Source organism: Mytilus trossulus, chromosome 13, assembly GCF_036588685.1.
Source record: "Mytilus trossulus isolate FHL-02 chromosome 13, PNRI_Mtr1.1.1.hap1, whole genome shotgun sequence".
Lineage (NCBI taxonomy): Eukaryota > Metazoa > Mollusca > Bivalvia > Mytilida > Mytilidae > Mytilus > Mytilus trossulus.
In genome coordinates this window covers 46,346,104-46,364,273 of record NC_086385.1, presented here as the reverse complement: position 1 = coordinate 46,364,273, position 18,170 = coordinate 46,346,104, and the positions used below count along the sequence as shown (strand labels likewise).

Sequence of the window (18,170 nt, the reverse complement as noted above, 5' to 3'; positions counted from 1 at the left end):
ATCCTTCTGAATTACATCTAAAACAAATGATAAATGTTCTTGTTTAAAATGATGATAAGCCACAAAATTGTTTAAATATTTTAAATTGATAACAGGCCTTGAAGACCCATCTTTCTTAGGAACTAAGAAAATATTGGAAATAAACTGGTTCTCCAATGATTCAACTTTTTTAATAGCTCCCTTAGCCAATAATTTTTGGACTTCTTCTGAAATAATTTCAATCTTATGAACAGGGAAATGTATTTCATGCATAAAAGATGAAGCTTGTGGCTCAACATCAAATTCAATTTTATAACCATTTCTAACTGTATCTAATATCCATAGATCACTTGTAATACTTTCCCATACGGGATAATTAAGTTCTCTCACCTTAACTAATGTCGATAATGGTTGTTCTGGTTGAACCCTCTCTGAGAGTTGTGACCTCTTTGGGACCCTCTGTTCCCTGTCTGGAAACCTCTCCCTCTGCCTCTTAGGGAGGGGAATTGTCGTCCGCCCTGTCGACCGACAGGGCCTCTGGAGTTTAAAGACTGATAATGGTCTCTACTAAAGTTGCTTGGAGCACTAAAGTTGTTGGACCTAGATCCTCTACCTAGGAACCTAGGACTAGCTATTGGAATCTTGGTGTAGTCACCAAGTTCCTTCATCTGCTTCATGCAGTCAGCCCCAAAGAGTGATGAATCCACCGGTACATCAGAATTACATATAGGTTTAAACTTGTCATTAAAATAAGGTCTAAGTGCTGAGCGTCTCCTCTGTGTCAGAGAGAGAAAACCATGGCCTAACAAACAAATAGAGTCAGACAAAAGCTTTCTAGTGTTGTCGACATCTAAAGGCTCATTCCTACAGCACTGATTGGCCAACTGAACAATAGGGGTCAACCCCTTAACAAAATATCTTTGAGTTTCTTGCATTTTGGAATCAACAGTGTGGGCCTGTCTAGGCAAAGCGGTCCAAATCTCCTTATTGACCCTAGGAACACAAAGGTTCTCACAATTTTCTGGCCGTAAATATCTCTCCTCGATCAATTTAATACTCTCGTAATTTGATTTAACCGACATTGCAGCATTAACAGCCTTTGAAAGCCCAGAAGATAATTTTGGCCCAGTCTTCTCTTCAGTATTCAACTGTGGGATTTCCCAATCAAAATCATATTGTTCACCCTGTTCAACAACAGGTTGAGAAAGTGGTACATTAACCTCACTAAGAGGAGCCCTAAAGGCATTAGAAAACCCTAGGGCTGGGTCAAAAGAAGTGTCAAAATCAACTGGTGCTGGACTGTCATCAGCCCTAGCAGAGACTCCAGAAGGAGGTAAATATACTGGATCCTCCAAGTAATCCATATCAAAATCCTGAACAGAATCTGTATTTAAATTAGCATCTAAAGGCAAAATTTGAGTGTTAGAGGATACAGCAGCAGGGTTCACAACCTCTGCTTGAATGGAAGACTGTGAAACTGTCTCACACCTAGGGGCCCTTACAGGCTCTTTCCCACAATTATTAATAAATCCTCTAAAAAGATGAGTCAAAGTGTCAATTGACTTGCCCATTGTAGATATGCCCATTTTATCCCTCAACACTGATAATTCCTCAGGAGATAAATCCTCAACTCTAGGAGATTTAGTGGCTTTACTAGTAGCACTAGTAGCCTTAGCTTTCCTTTTGACTGATTTAGGTGCCTTGTCACTCGAAATGGCAGTGCCTTTTATAATTCTATTAGGCTTTTAGGAGGTTTATTGACACTACCTCTAGTTTTCCTATTCAAATCATCATTATTTATTTCATTAGCAACATACAGATGCTGAAAATCATAGCCATCGGCTTCATTATCAATATCATTTTCATCATGCAAAAGCAAAACATCTTCATTTTCAGACTCAGTCATTTTAAAAGTTTGAATAATATAACGTGTACCTGTGCAGGTAAAACACGTGCTAAACCTGAAGAGTACAAGCGACCTTCAGTTAAAGAGAAATACACCTGTAATTATCTACCTGTTTAACAAACAGGAGTAAAATAACAAACTAACAACTTGCCGTACTACGTAGGCAAAAACTTTAATGAAAAAACTTGTCATACAACGTAGACAATATTTATTTATTTATTTACAACAACACTTGTCGTACAACGTAGACAAGAAATTCTTTATTTCTAATTAATATCAACACTTGTCGTACCTCGTAGACAAGAAATTCTTTATTTCTAATTAATATCAACACTTGTCGTACCTCGTAGACAAGAAATTCTTTAATTCTCAAGACAATGGGATTTAAGAAACTAGGAAAAAATAACTTACCAACCAAAAAAAAAAAACTATAACTATTAAGAAAAATAACTGTGAAGTAAGTGGTTACTTCACCCCTCTAGAAAAATAATGACGAGTTATTATGGAACAGGTGCTTATATACTAGGGTCAAGGTCACTGGCTATCTATAGTCCGATGGCTATAGTTCGTTTCTTTAAACAGAGATATTACATGTTAACTTCATCCCTCATAGAGAAGTTAAGCTAATTCATTACTTGAGACCGAAGGCGAAATATGAATAAGAATGGTATATTGACTTTTATACCTTCGCAAGCAGGTGAAATGGTAAACTTTAACAATAGGAAATTAGATTGGTTTAATTGATGTTCATTCATTAGGAAATTATTTACTGAAAGTTGTCTTAATGGTTTTTGGTAAAATGAACTAGCAACTTTATTCAGAGTTCATCATTATTTTCATGATATTGTAATAAAAGCTAAGAATTGGACGCTTACGGTGCTATTGTATTTGGATAGAATAGCAATTAGATATTTGCATTATTTGTGTTTCAAATTTGGACTGCTGTACTAAGTGTGCCGTATAAGGGGATATATAACAATTTAAGATATCTGATAAACAAGAGGCAATAAGAGAAATGTTTGCATAATTTTTGCTTCCAATTTGGACTCCTGTACTAAGTTTGCTGTTTAAGTGGATATATAAAAATTTAAGAGGTCTGATAACCAAGAGACCATTTAGAAATATTTGCATAATTTGTGTCTCCTTTTTGGACTCCTGTACTAAATGTGCCAATTAAGGGGATATAATTCCAATTAGATGTCTAATCAAGAGCAAAATATTTGCATAATATGTGCTTTGAATTTGGACTCCTGTTAACTTAAAGTGTGCCATTGTAATTCCAATTAGATGTCTGCAGACCCTGATAATTTTATAATCAAGAGAGATAATTGCTTCATAAATGGGATTTGTACCTTTTGTGGAAATTTTACCGTAATACAACAATAAAGGAACCATAAATATTTTATACATTTGCAATGCTACTGGTATAGTAGACATTTGTGGAGTTTTTTTTTTTATATTATATATAAAACATATATTGGCAATATATGCAACAATTGACGGACTTACATTATTGATATGTTTTAGTTTCTTGTGAAGAAAAAAATAACATCTGTTACCTAATCATATTAAAGATTTAACTTAGAGAAATTTGTTATTCTTATTCAAGTGAAAAAAGAGGTTTTAACAATATATGCGTATTTGTCAGTTACATGAAACGTGAAATTGTGGAATAATCTCCAAAAATGGTATTCCTGTAGACATAAGAAAATGTCATAGGGGATTGCTAATACATTGAGTTTTCGTAACTAAATATTGGAAAACAATTCGACAATTATCTTGCTATGGATGCAAAAACAAAACATATAAAGCAAAAGCAGTGATATTTTGTTGATTTTAAATTTAAGCTTATATGATGCATTTGACATTTGCTTCTACTTCAAAATTGAAGCAAGAATTATATATTCAAAATAAATTGGGATAATTAAAAGTTTAAATTCACATCCGGACTGTGCATGAAATATTTACGACTGGACATTATTTTACAATCCTAAGTACTAATAAATCAGTGGAGTTAATTGAGCTGACTGTATCCCTGTCTGCATCAGATTGTTTTCAATACAAAGACATCATAATTATCAGATTGAGTCTTTTGTGAATAATTAACATTTATTATTCATGAGCTATTACAAAAGAGATTATATTTCTTATAAATATTACATTATGTATAGTCTACAAAAATTGTATATAAGTGTTGTGTGATATTGTTATCTAGTGACAATTTTATTATCCCATGACATAAAAGTTTTCATATAGGATATACTGGAAATTTAAGATTTAAATAGAATACAAGAGAAAAAATCAACAGCTGAGTTATAAGACCTAGTTGGTAGTTTGTTAGAAGCCTTGTTTAGATAAAACAATTTAACATTGGTTCGTTCTTTTCTGTGATTGAAACAATACAAAGGAAATATTGAAAGGAACTAATTGACAAAAGGAGGAAATTTGTTAGTTGCCTTGTAGGATAAAAGTTTGTTCTTTTCTGTGATTGAAAGTTTGAAACAGAAATACCAGGAAAATATTGCTAGGAACTAATAGACAAAAGAAGGATATAAGTGTGTTAGCAAACTAATGTTTTAAAACAATTTTATATTGGTTTCGTTCATTTTTGCGATTTAAAACAATACAAGGAAAATATCGATTGGAACTAATTGACAAAGTTGCAATGATGTTTAAGTGTGTTAGATAACTTGTAAAGTTGAAACAATTTTATATTTGTTTGTTCTTTTCTGCAATGGAAAATATCAATAGAAACTAATTGATAGAGTTGTGATGATTTTGGTGTGTTAGTTAAACTTGTAAAGTTGAAACAATTCTATATTGATTTGTTCCTTGCATCCAGGAGATAATAGAATAGTCGATTTTAAACATAGTTAAATTGTGCATTCATCATGGTGTGGTTTGCTGCAGTTGCTCAAACTTGTAAAGGACCAGGAATTGTAGATCCAAATCAGGTCGGTAATTTCCTCATTTGTCTCGATATTGAATCCACTGTACATCTTTTATAATTGAAAATCCTACTGTTGGAAGTTTATTGGATGAGTACACTAACTATATTATTAAATCAGATAAAAAGGAAAAACAATCAGAGGCGGATTTAGGAGGGGGAACCCCCCCCCCCCTCCCCCCCCTTTTCTCGGAAAAAAAATGGTTAATTATATAGGGAATCACTGAAGCAGTCAGTGGACCCCCCACTTATGAAAATTTCTGGATCCACCACTGACAATTTTATTTTAAAAGGTATTTTATTTCACAGCTTTATCATTTCATATGTGATGATTGAGTGTAAAACATTTTATTTGTTTATTTGGAGACAGCCTTTTTGTGAAACTTTATCTGATAATATAATGTAAGTGCAAACTTTGAAGTCACTGTGTCTATGTCATGTATGTGTCTAAAAAAAATAATTGTGTATAGATAGAAACCTGCATCTGAAAACCTGAGTCTCCCAGCATAATTCTGGGGTCAGATCTTTTTTCTCCCTCTTTCATCAATATTTTGTCAGACATACATTTTTTTCTGACGTCCTGTCAAAATTTGGTTTGTTTGTACATATCATGCATAGTTCCTAAGCACTTCGATATTTTGTTAAAGCAAGTTTTGTATTTACTTTAATATAATACAATTTGACATTGTAGGAATATTTTAAAACACTGATGATTTAAGTGTAAAAATTAAGATAAAGTATTATGAAAAACTGTATAATTATCTGGTACTATATCACACCTTATAATGGTGAGAACTTAATATGATACTTTTGAGGTTAATAGAGGGTTAAAACCTTTGAAATACAATTTATCACAGTTTTATTCAATAACCAGGATAACTTACAGTATTTTTAAAATAGATACATAAAACTTTTAAGGTTATGTTCTATTCTTTGATTTTGATTCATTTTGTTTGACGTATATTCTTCCCACAATAATTTGTTAATATTTGTTAAAAAATATGAAAAAAACTTAAACAGATCATCTCACACAGGTGATAATTATATTCAGATGAAAATATCTGAACAAACCAACAATCCGAAAGTATTTGATAAAAAAAGAAGTGAAAAAAATCTAAGACATCTCACAGGTCATAATGATAATCAGATGAAAAGATCTGAAAAGATGAAACAGGCCACTGATTGTACTGACAAGACATACAAAAGATGAAAAGGTTAACTGACAGGTCTATGTATTGACAAAAGAATAGTCAATCATTTACCATCAACAGAAGTGTATCCCCTCCCTCTTACTAAACTAAATTAACCTTAATACTGGACAAGTGTATCCCTACAGATCTATTTGTCAATAATAAATCTTGAATTCCTTTCCAGTATGATATTGATTTGATTATAAATGCTTTAATCTATAAATATTTATGGAATTTGGAATATGGAAGTTATCAATTTTGACTCCTTTACATTGCAAAGTTGTTATTTCAACAGCTGTAGTTTTGTTTGAAATATAGTATTGATCATTTGTTGTTGATGTGAACATGGTCAATATACCTCATGATTAAAGTGAAGAGAAACTGAATTGAATTTATCAATTTTACTGATTTCTGAAAGGTTTTTATAATGACAGAAAGGGGGGATAACTTAATTTATACATAAGAATGTTGCTGAATTTGGAGAGGAGGGAAATGGTTAACATTGATTTTTGTTTGAACTCATGCTGGCAAAGTTGACCGTAGATCATGAGTTTGCTATTGTTGTAAGGTCACTTTTGGTAATGAATAGCTCTTAAAGTATTTTGTTCTTGAACATCCTTAGCTTTCAAATATTTAGTTGTGAATAATTGTTACTGATGATGGTATAAATTAAAAAAACAAAAGTACTTCATGCCAGAATAAAATTGAGATTGTGGCATCTATAAAACATTGGAATGGAATTGTAACTTCAGCCTTTCTCAGTTTACACTTAGAAACCATTGGTTCAAGCTTTCTTGTTAGCAGCAACAATTATTAACTACAATTAAAAAAGTGTTTATTTTCATAATTAAAATATATATATGTGTTAATAATGAATTTTTATTATTTTGTTTTTTAGATCCATTGTGGTAATGTGATTGTCTCCCCTGAAGAAAAAGTTTCTGATGTGAAGACCAGCATAGTCTCAGGGAATCTTACAAGAGATAAAAGGAAGAAAAGTTCAAAATATGCTCTGGCTGTAGCCTCTAGTTTTGGACATGGTAATTAATATATACATTTTAGATGCAATCACATGACATGGATTTCAATCTGCAATTTAAAGTGACACAAGGTGTCAAATTCGTGTTCACTTATTTGACTCAAATTTTCATTTTATTTATAACCATGTAAAATATCTATATAAATTAAAAAAAAAAAATTAAAAAAAACTATTAACAGGGCATGGGCTCAATAATATGTAGCCTCATTTCGTTTGTATTTTAGTCTTGACCCATTGAATTAACTATTGAGTTGACCTCTGAAGAACTTGATGGTCTGAATAATATATAAGCAATAAAAACTTAAATATAAATATGAATTAACAGCAAACATGTGCAATTTGATTTTTCTAAGTTTGTTTAATTTAATTTTATAGACTAATAAAACTATTATTATTTCACTCATTAATGATCGATTGAACAAAATAACATCATTCTCTAGGTTTTTTTTTTGTATATCTCATAGCTGGTCCCACATTAATCTTTGGATTATACATTGGACAAATTTTCATATGAAAAAAACAGTTTCTAGTTCTCTAGATTTCATTTGTGTTCCTGTTGTGAGATAGTGGAGAATTTTAAGAATCAGGTCCAGATGCACTAATAAGTCTGTAAATTTATTTTGTACTTTGTTACTGAAAAATTCCTACAATAATTTAATAAAAAAATTAGCTCATTTGAAACAAACCGTGTTCTGCCTTTGATTTAAGATAATTATGGTAAAAAAAAAAATGTTTGCAAAATGTATGGGAAATCCCAATTAAACCAGAGAAAGTTGGTTATATACTATTGATACACACTATATTCTCCAATACTGTAAAAAGTATTTCCCTTTAAACATGTATGCTTGATAGATGAAATAGAAAAGAAGAAAAAAATATAAAGTAATTAAATTTCTACTTTCCAAAAACTAGTCAATTGTAAAACAAATAAGGATGATTAAATTTTAGCTTTCATGAAACAAATTTAATTCTGCAAACATTCAGTTAAAATAAGAATAAAAGGAGGAAAATAATTACTGTTACATGCAGTGATACTTTGTGTATTTTGAAATCATTGGTAAAACCAAGAATTTCAGATTCTATGAAATGCATATTTTCCATGGATTCTTGCAATATCTATAAAACTTGACTCATAAAGTAACAATTTTAAAAATGCAGAACAAGAAAAATCTGATATTTAATACTAAATTCTTCTTTTTTTTCAGCTATTTTAATTTAATTTTAAAGTCCATCCTTATAACCTTAAAGGCCTCTTTTAATATCAGTGCCTGGCCCACTCATTTAATGTTTTTTGGGTCAGTCCTTAAATACAAAGGAACACGCGAATAAATTATGACAGATTTTTGTGTCTAATATCGCTGATAAATTTGATCTATCATTTAAACAAATGATCTTATATCAGTACATTTAATACTGAAAAAATATATGACATAAAGAAACAAGGATCACGAATTATATGTTTAGATGACAGCATTATATTGCCAAATTCTTAAATAATTGCCAATTTGTCGGTGCAAAATTACATTTTATACTATACTCGTCTTAAATATACTCGATTTGACAGAAAAAGACACCTTTCCCCCTCTAAAACAAATAGATACTTAATGCGTCTGATAGATGTCCTCCTTTTGTGAAGTTCTTGAGAGGGTCGGTGCATACGAAACAGTTTGAACGAGAAAAACTGTATTTACATAAATGACAAATTTTAAATTAGTTTGAAATCAAATAAACCCATTGTTTGTCTTTAAACGCGAAGAAACGTAGAATTTGTATTAGGTACTTAGAAGAATGATAATTTACTCACTTTCATGCACACAAAGTGTCAAGATAAAAATAAATAAAAGATTTAAATCTAGTTAATTATAAATCTCCTATCGGTGCCTCTCTAGGGGTCATCTATTGTCTCTTAGATACCCATTCTTTGGTCGGAATCTTGAGAGGCTTCAGTCAACGAAGTTTGGATAGATCTCTCAACAGTTTAGACAATAATATTTTACGTTGCAGAGTTTTTACTGACACTTCCATTGCATTGTTTTTTACGTCGTAAAATATTACAATCGGATTGAAAATTTGTGATATGGAATTGTCCGTGCAGTGTAATATTTTTGTGCATCATAAGATAATATACTAACAGAAGTTTTGTTTATAATATTGTTTGAAGCCTTACGATGCTTGTAGTGAAGTTGTTTGTAAACTGTTAAAGTTTACACATCATTATTGGAGATTTATTATTAAAATTCAAGCTTTGTATAGAATCACTTGAAAATATTTGTTTATCCTATTATGGAGTTTGAACTTTGGAAAAAACTTCTTGAGATGAAATTAAATACACTTCGTTTAGAGGAGGATATTTGTAAGTGGACGTTAATAACCTCATTGAATAAAATAAATATTCTAAAATTGAAGATAAGTATAATAATGGGAACATCTTGAAAAAATGTGATTTCATAAATGAGTTAAACAGCTACTGTACATGTGGATTCCATATTATTTTTGGGATACCAATTTTCGTTGATTAATAGTGGGAAAACAGGAACCACAAATTAAAATGTTCACTTTATAAACTTCTATGCAGACTTTATTAATACCATGAAATCATATATCAACAAAAAAGCAAATTTCCACCAAGTCATGAAAATTAGTTCCCACGAAAATATGTGATGGGGGATAGGACCTTTATTGGGACTCCGAATTGGGTGTTTTTAAGCTCGGGATTTCAGGATTTACCCTTTCTGGATCTGGGAATTCTTTATTTGAATTTCAGGACCAGGGGATTATGTTGTTTAAAGCCTGGGATTTAGGGATTTTGTGTTTTTAAGCCCGGGATTTCGGGGGCAGGACCCCTCCTTCCCTCCTTCATATGTGAATCCACAATTAAAGGAAACATGAGAAAACCAACGAAAGAAGGCTTTCCACATCAGGAATATTTATAAGGAGTCATATAAATACAGTGAAACCTGATTAAACCGAACCCTGAATAAACCAGAAACCTGTCTAATCCAAACTTGTTCTGAAGACCACTCATACCACATTTTATGCACTGTGAACCTGATGAAACCGAATACCTGCCAAATCCGAACAAAATCTCAAGTCCCGAAAGGGTTCGGTTTAGTCAGGTTTTACTGTAGTAAATAAAAAAAATAAAATGTTATCACAAATATTGTCATATCGTAGTATTTTATGTACATTATTATAATACTCTGTGATACTCTTTTTTTACAAACATCATTGAGATTTTTTGTTTATTTCAGTTCATGCATTTCTACAAGATGAAGACTTTGTTGTAGACAAGATAGATAGCACAACAGCTGAGGAGAAATGTTTGATGCTGATTAAGAAACCAAAATCTTCATCAAAGAAGGTATATTGTATACTTTGTTATGTTGTTAATAGGATGTTTGATTGCCATGTTTTGGACTTTTTGTCAGATTTTCGAAATCCTCTGCTTTTATCCATTTAACCTCATTTTTCTTTTTTTATATCTTTTACAATTGTATAATGATAAGCCATCTGTAAAAGTCTTATAAAATTTGAATTACTTTTTAACAGTTTTTGAGAACTTCAACTTGTCAATGATAAAGCTATGAAAAGTCAAGAGAGAATATTTTCCCACCAAAATTTCAATGGCTAATATCTAAAAAACAAGCACCGTGACCTATATATATTTTTTTGCTCTTTGGATTCTTTTATTAATCCCCTATCTATTTAAACTAGTGTTTTGAAAAGTTAATTACTATGAAACTGAGAAGCGAACTCCCTTAATAGGGGCCTGTATGGTTTTAATTTTGATATCCAGGTCTGAAGAGCACTGCTATTGTGTTTTGAAGAAATGTGTGATATGAGATTCATTCATTTGATAATTACATCTAAATAAACTTATCAAAGATACTAGGACTAAATTTTGTATATACGCCAGACGCCCATTTCGTCTACAAAAGACTCATCAGTGACGCTAGAATAAAAAAAAAAGAGTTAAAAATGCACACAAAAAAAAGTAAAAAGTTGAAGAGCATTGAGGACCAAAATTCCTAAAATTTTTGCCAAATACAGCTAAGGTAATCTATGCGTGAGGTAGAAAAGCCTTAGCATTCTAAAATAAATGCGTACGAAAAAATAAAGAGGTGGGATATTTGTCAATGAGTCAGCAATCCCCCCAAAAAACACAAGGAATTGCAGTTCATGTCTTTTTCTTTTCCACGATTTACAATAAAGACATGTGCATTGTCCCTTTAAAAAAAATCAGTAAAACACCCCTCCCTTAATGCCTATATATATAATACCTCCTTGTAAGGGGTATGTTTGTTTGAAGTTAGTGATCCGTATAGTAATAAATGTGATTCTATACAGGGGCGGATCCAGCCATTTTAAAAGGGGGGGGGGTTCCAACTATATGTCCACATTCAAATGCATTGATCGGCCCAAAAAAAGGGGGGTCCAACCCCTGGAACCGCCACTGCTCTAAGCATAATGTACCGTACCTCACATGGGTAGAACTAATTATACTGGTTTATGTGAGAAAAAATGCTACACAATAATAAATGTAAAATCATAGCTGTTTTAAAAAAAGATTGCAGACATGTTTTTTTTGTATTGAAAGTTTCATGTATATAGAAATAGGAAGATGTGGTGTGAGTGCCAATGTCTCTAATTTTGTTTATTTCAGATGTTTAAATCACAAAGTTGGGCCAATCTGAGTCTGTCTGACTCCCACTTATACAACCAACCAAACTACAACACGGAGGGACGAAAACATAAATACAGGGTAAGACAGCAATCCAACAAACATTTGTCAACCAAAAACACAAATTCAGGGGTCATTACATAGATCCACTGACATGTTTTCCATCTTTAGCCAATCATACAGTTTGGGATTTTCTCATTATTTAAGGAGATATTTGCTTACATCCACTTTTAATTATGTAATCTTTGATGGATGTTCATCTAAAAATAACACATGAAGAGTTCATGTATTTGTTTAGGGGCCAGCTGAAGGACGCCTCTGGGTGTGCGGGAATTTCTTGCTTCATTGAAGACCTGTTGGTGACCTTCTGTTGTTGTTTTTTCTATGGTCGGGTTGTTGTCTCTTTGACACATTCCCCATTTCCATTCTCAATTTTATGTATAGGACAGTGTGAAATTTTATTTTAGCATTATATTTGACAAAGTATTTGGTTTCACATTTCAATATTTCATTAAAGTTCATAGGAAAAAGCCATCATGCAGTCTTCCAAAACAGCCAGGTGTCCCATAAATATACAGTCAAGCTCTAAATTGTCACAAGTCTATGGAAATTGTGAATAGATTTAACAGGCTATAGTACTATAAGTTCACAGGAACCTAAATATTATTTTTTGGATCTACTCCAAATGACGTAATACTATGCTCATAATAAGTTGTTCTTTGAAAATAACATATATTATCAATACATGTACATTGTACTAGTATTTGTCACTGTTATTTTTTTTTCTGAGATTATTTCTTATCACAGATGTTAAATTACGTAAACATTCTTGGCAACTTTATGTAGGTAACTGTGCAAATAAGTGCAGCTAATATTATTTCCTGAACGATCAGTAGGATTTTGAAATTTGAGCTATTATCTCAATATAAAGGGCTCATTTTCTAAACAAGTTTTAAATGTTTGAGAACTGAAGAAATTGGTCAGCTTTAAGCTGATTCAATGTACATTTAAAACAAATAAAAATTAAAATGGATATACCTGAGACAATAATATAATGAAATATTACGTAAAGTTTCAAAATATAATGTGGATTTATTACTTTTCATGGGATATCAATCTTGCATATTCTGAATGAAGGCAAACAATATATTTTAATGATTAAAGTCAGAAGTACAAATTTTCTACAGGCTTGTATGCAGACAGATAAGTTATCATAAGGAAATCAAATACTTATGAAAATACAATTCTTCTTATACCCACGAAAATTAACACACAGGAAAATAAATGAATCCACAGAATAGCTTTTCATCCTAATATGCCATGTGTACCGAGATGGTTATTTAACTATAACATTTTAAAATAAGAACATGATTGGCTGCAGTACTTTTGTGAACACTTTGTCTGATTTGTCTTTTATTATATTTTATAGATGAGGAGAAAGCCTTCAGATCTACAGACAGTACCATCAGAGAGTATGATGAACTTAACTGATTATGGATTACGTGTAGACTCTTATATTCCACAACAGAGAGACATTAAAAATCGTGATTCTAGGAGTGGACATAACAGATTTACTGGAGTTGCTTCCCCTAATTCATGTCATAGTGATGATGTAACGTATAGAAACGGAAAGTCATCTCATAGCGATGATTTAACATATAGAAACAGGAAGTCATCTCATAGCGATGATTTAACATATAAAAATGGCAATGTGAAAGGGAATACTGAAATTAACAATAACAAGTTGGCTAGTCAGACAGGAAGTCGAATGTACAGTAGTCACATGGATATTTATAAAACGGCACCAAAATTGTCTTATATTAAAGAAAAAACAGAAAATTGTATTATTCGTAGTGATGAAATGTATACAGATACCTCTTCCAAAAATGGATCAGTTTATTCTAATGATCAAGATTCTGTATCGCGTGCTCATAGTGTCGGAGATTTGTCGACAGGTTTGACCTTTTCTGTTGTAGGTCAGCGGAAAGCTGACAGTGTACATTCTTTAGCAATTTCACAAAACTCAACATTTAAACCAGTGATAGAAGACAATGGGAAAGTAAGAAAATCAGAAGGAAAAAACTACTCGCACAGCGATGCAAAACGGAAAGAAAGTGCAAGGAGATGCATAGAAAATAAAAAAGATTTACAAAATACTCTACGTGATTTATTATCCAACATTTCTGAAAAGGAAAAGGCTTCTAAAGTTCAAAATATAAGCAATGATAAAAGGGACAGTAGTACACCTGTAAAACCAAAGAGAGCATTACCTTCTGTGCCTCAGGGTCAAGCAAATGACCGCAAAAAACATTATACTGAAATGGTCAAAATGAGAATGTCTCAGCACAGTAGATCAGGAGGTCAAAGCTCATCAAGTGGAACTAGTTCAAGTGTGCGGACAGTACAGGACACTCCGCTGGACAAAGAGGTGTCAGACTTACTCGGTTGTGAAAGAGAAAGCTGCCCAGGAATGTTAGAAAATTCTAAATATTCCGAAAAAAATGGCAATTCATCTTCGCATTTAAATACCACCTCTCATCAGGATACTCTTAATGTTTCAATACCTTCAAGCTTAAGGTCATGTGATTCAGGTCAAGCTACGATTACCTCCCTTAGTAGTACCGTTGATTCTGGCTACTTGACGAATGATGCAGATAATGATATGTACTCGTCTGTTTCTTACACAAAGAGCTTACAAAGGTCAGCACAAAATTTTTATTCAAAGAAGGCTCCAGTTGTTCATACCCAAAGCTTACACAATGAAACTGCCGCTTATAAAAAGCATCAGGGTTTACAAAAAGAGAGTGCAATAGAGAGAGGACCATTTGTTAAGGAACCTAAACCTGTCAATATTGTCAGCAGTGTTGAAGGTCAAAGAACGGGTACTTTCCCAAGGTCAAGTCAGTCAAGGGATTTAAGTGCAAGTGACATTACTCAGGAAAATCAAAAATTCAAACCTCAAATCTGTGATAAACTGGTCAAATACTCCTCAATGAAACATTTGCCAACAAATGACCTTATGGTTGAAGGTCAGTGGTCACAAAAAAACAATGTAATGGCTGGAAGTTCACAAAATCTAAACAAAATGCTTGAACCTAAACAAGTGATCAGGGTTCAGAGTGAAATTCCTGTAAAAGACAGTAAAACACTTAATACTGAAATATTGTCACCTCAGTTTGAAGGTGAAGGTGAAGTTCCTGTGATAGAATCTCATTATAATACACTGCCTGGAAACTGGAAATTTCAAAATAGCCAAAATAGTGATGGTGGATTTAAAAAATGTATTCCAAGCTTATACCAACTTTCCCAAAGTTATCGATTCATACCAGTAATTTTGACAATTGGACTAGAATATAATATTTTGGATCATATACATTTATGTGAAAGTTGTGTTGAATTACAAAATGTCAAAAAGACCCAAAAAAGAGAATCGACTGCCATGTCCCCACCACAGGGGAAATATGCTCAACTTGGCGGGCCAGGAAGTGCATTTAAACCAGTTAGAACATTGAGTGCTGATACAGCCATTTATTCTGTTATTTCTGTTCAGGAATTATCGACTGTGTTCCAAAATAAAGCTTCACTAAAAGGGGATATACTTATAGAGGTTTGTATATATAGAATTTAGGTCATTTATTTTACAATTATTATAATTTATTCATAATTTCTTTATTTAATCAGCAGCCAAAAACGCACATACTCGTCTTTATGAGAACATTACAACAATGTATTGAAATTTTAAAAACGAAACAAACAAAAATATTTAGCCACTATACATGCTATAAGGAACACTTAAATTAATTTCTGGATTTAGCGTTATCATGGTTATGGTACATTTAATGACATGAATTAAATGCTCCTTTATTTTTTTACATTTTGCAATTTAATTATACTTTGTTAATAAAAACTAAAAGAAGCTGCATTGAAATGCTCAAGGTCAAATATTGGAGAATCCAAACCTAATTAAAAAAAAATCAAAATGACAAAAAAATATTGTAAAAACTTGGCAATGAATTAGAGCTTCATATGAGGGAGATATTATATCTTTCTAATAGTAAAATGAAAATAAAAATAAATCAACAAATTTAGATAAGACAATTATACATATTTTCTTGGCAGTACTGAATTACTGGCTACTGGGCTTCCTGGTGATACCATCAGAGACCAACAGTCTACCAGTTCTAAAGCTTCATGTAGATAATAGTGTCTGAATTTATCTAGATTTCTCAATTTTCATTAATTTTGTCTTTTTATACTCATATTAATCTTACATTTACCTTGGGCTCATGAACACTGACATGATAAAAGATTTCTTATGTAATTTTTCGGTCACAATTGCTGTAGTTTCATTAATGTCTTTATAATGTTTAGTATTGCTTCTGTTCAATTGCATTTGCAAATTCTATTTATGTTTTTAAATTCATTGATTAGGTCAACCAACAGATAGTACTTGGAGAGCCACTAAATTCAGTAAGAGATTTGATATCAAGTGCCTCAGGAGAACTTATATTGACTGTAGCTAGAACTCCAGTTCATACTGCAATATCTACTCAAACAACCAATGAAATGGCAAAACAGAACATACCATCAACCAATGAACACTCAGCAATTAATCATGTTCAAAATGGCAGTCAACAGCCTAAAAATCTGGTAAGTTTAAAAAAGAAAGAAGATGATACAGGGCCAGTAAAATATCATAAATTCAATTGTAATAGTCAATACTTTGGCAAAAAATAAAAACAATAAAAAGACAAAACCAAAATATTATTACGTACGTACATGAAGAAAATAATATCACCAAAAACCAGGGTTGCTCTAAAAGGATCACCATTACCTGCTCTACGTGTGACTTCCATTTTGGTACTATTTTTAAAATAGTGTATAAACAGTCTACCCAGTAATAAGAATAAGGGAAATGTGGTTTTATTGCCAATGAGACAATTTTCACCAAAACTATATGATGAAGAAGTTAGCAACTGTAAGTGACCAATCAACAATGAGTAAAACCATTACTACATAGCAAGCTATAAAAGGACCTAACATGAAAAATGTAAAACAATTTGAAGGGGCAAACGTCTGACATCTACAAAATATACTTCTTAAAGGGACTATGGCATACCGCTGAACTGCATAAAATCTTTCTACCGTAGTCAGCATATATTCTAAAACAAAAATTCACCTTTTCAAAATGAAAAAAATTGTCCATATCTTAGATTTACTCAGAAATGAGCTGAATACTTGTTTGAGCTAATCAATCAACAGCTGTCATTCTTTTTGATTGAATTATTGCTACATGAACATATGAAAAAATAAGGAGCTGTGATGTCCCCAATGAGACAAATTAATATCCACCAGAGTTTGAATAGCATGGATATAAGTTAGATCATCTTACAATCTTCAACAATGACTTATTATGAGAAAAAATCAATGCCATATATTTTAAGCTATAAAATGCCCATGATGAAAAATGAGAATTAACTCTACATGAATGTTTTATTTATTACAGATGGATTCACAAGTGGAACATTTAAAGAGACAAGTTGCCAAGTTAAATGTAGAGCTGAAACGAAAAAACAAAGCCATTCGTGAACTGAACTGTTTGTTACCTTGGACACCAAATGATAACCAATCAGAAATTAATGGGAACAATGACATCACACTTAATGGACTAAGTGAAGATGAATTTATTGTTTAAAACATTTATTTTTATTGGACACCAAACATCACCGAATGCCAACTAAAAGTTGATGGAGATTGTTAAGCTGAATTTTTTGTTTAAAGCTTTTAAATTTGAATAACGGCTTTATTATTAACTGGAAACAAACAAAAATTAGAAATAAGCTGCGAATGTACATTATTTTGAAATTCCACATAATGAAAATACTGACATTTTTTGTAGAGAACAGAAAACAAAATGACAATGTAGTTACTGCAGATATTTTGTCCATGTGCAGGATTTCTTATATTTTATAATTTCCTTGGCAAAGCAAACTGCAATAGTTTACTTACTGATAGCTTAATGATCAGTTTCTTTGGAATACATATTGTCTAAACAGAGGAGATACAATTACTTACCTTGAGATACTGTGTCACAGCCTGTGCCTTCCCTTTACATTTATTGCTAGCAACAAAGGGGGAATAACTCTATTTATAATTTTTGAAATTCACTAATTTCAGATTGCCATACTTTTCAGCACAACTTTATTTGTTGCTTTCTTTAATTAAAGAGATATCACTGTGCAAATTGCAACTGATAAAAATGAAATGAGAAATGTTTAAATTCAATGATAATGAGTTTAAATCACTAACTAATAAATATTTTAGTGTGGATGGATATTAAGAGTTACCTCCCATGTACTGTTTACCCTCAATCGTAACTACTCGGCCATTCTCGCTACGCAGTACAATAGTTATTTCTTCGTGCAACC

The 18,170-nt window shown here is 31.9% G+C and overlaps 1 protein-coding gene across 7 annotated transcripts in view; it reads left to right on the top strand.

Annotated features, from left to right (window-relative positions):
* LOC134695414 (uncharacterized) overlaps positions 1-18,170 on the top strand; it is a 66,986-nt gene extending 48,816 nt beyond the window's left edge. For 2 of the 7 annotated variants that reach the window (XM_063556650.1, XM_063556651.1), the window contains exons 3-8: positions 6,921-7,062; positions 10,313-10,422; positions 11,725-11,823; positions 13,172-15,349; positions 16,174-16,392; positions 17,249-18,170. In XM_063556650.1, coding sequence (XP_063412720.1) covers positions 6,921-7,062; positions 10,313-10,422; positions 11,725-11,823; positions 13,172-15,349; positions 16,174-16,392; positions 17,249-17,437 — 2,937 coding nt within the window. In that variant the 3' untranslated portion in view covers positions 17,438-18,170. Of the gene's footprint in view, positions 1-4,732; positions 4,840-6,920; positions 7,063-10,312; positions 10,423-11,724; positions 11,824-13,171; positions 15,350-16,173; positions 16,393-17,248 lie in introns of those variants that run through there. The other 5 variants (XM_063556655.1, XM_063556653.1, XM_063556657.1 and 2 more) reach the window with 3 other exon arrangements.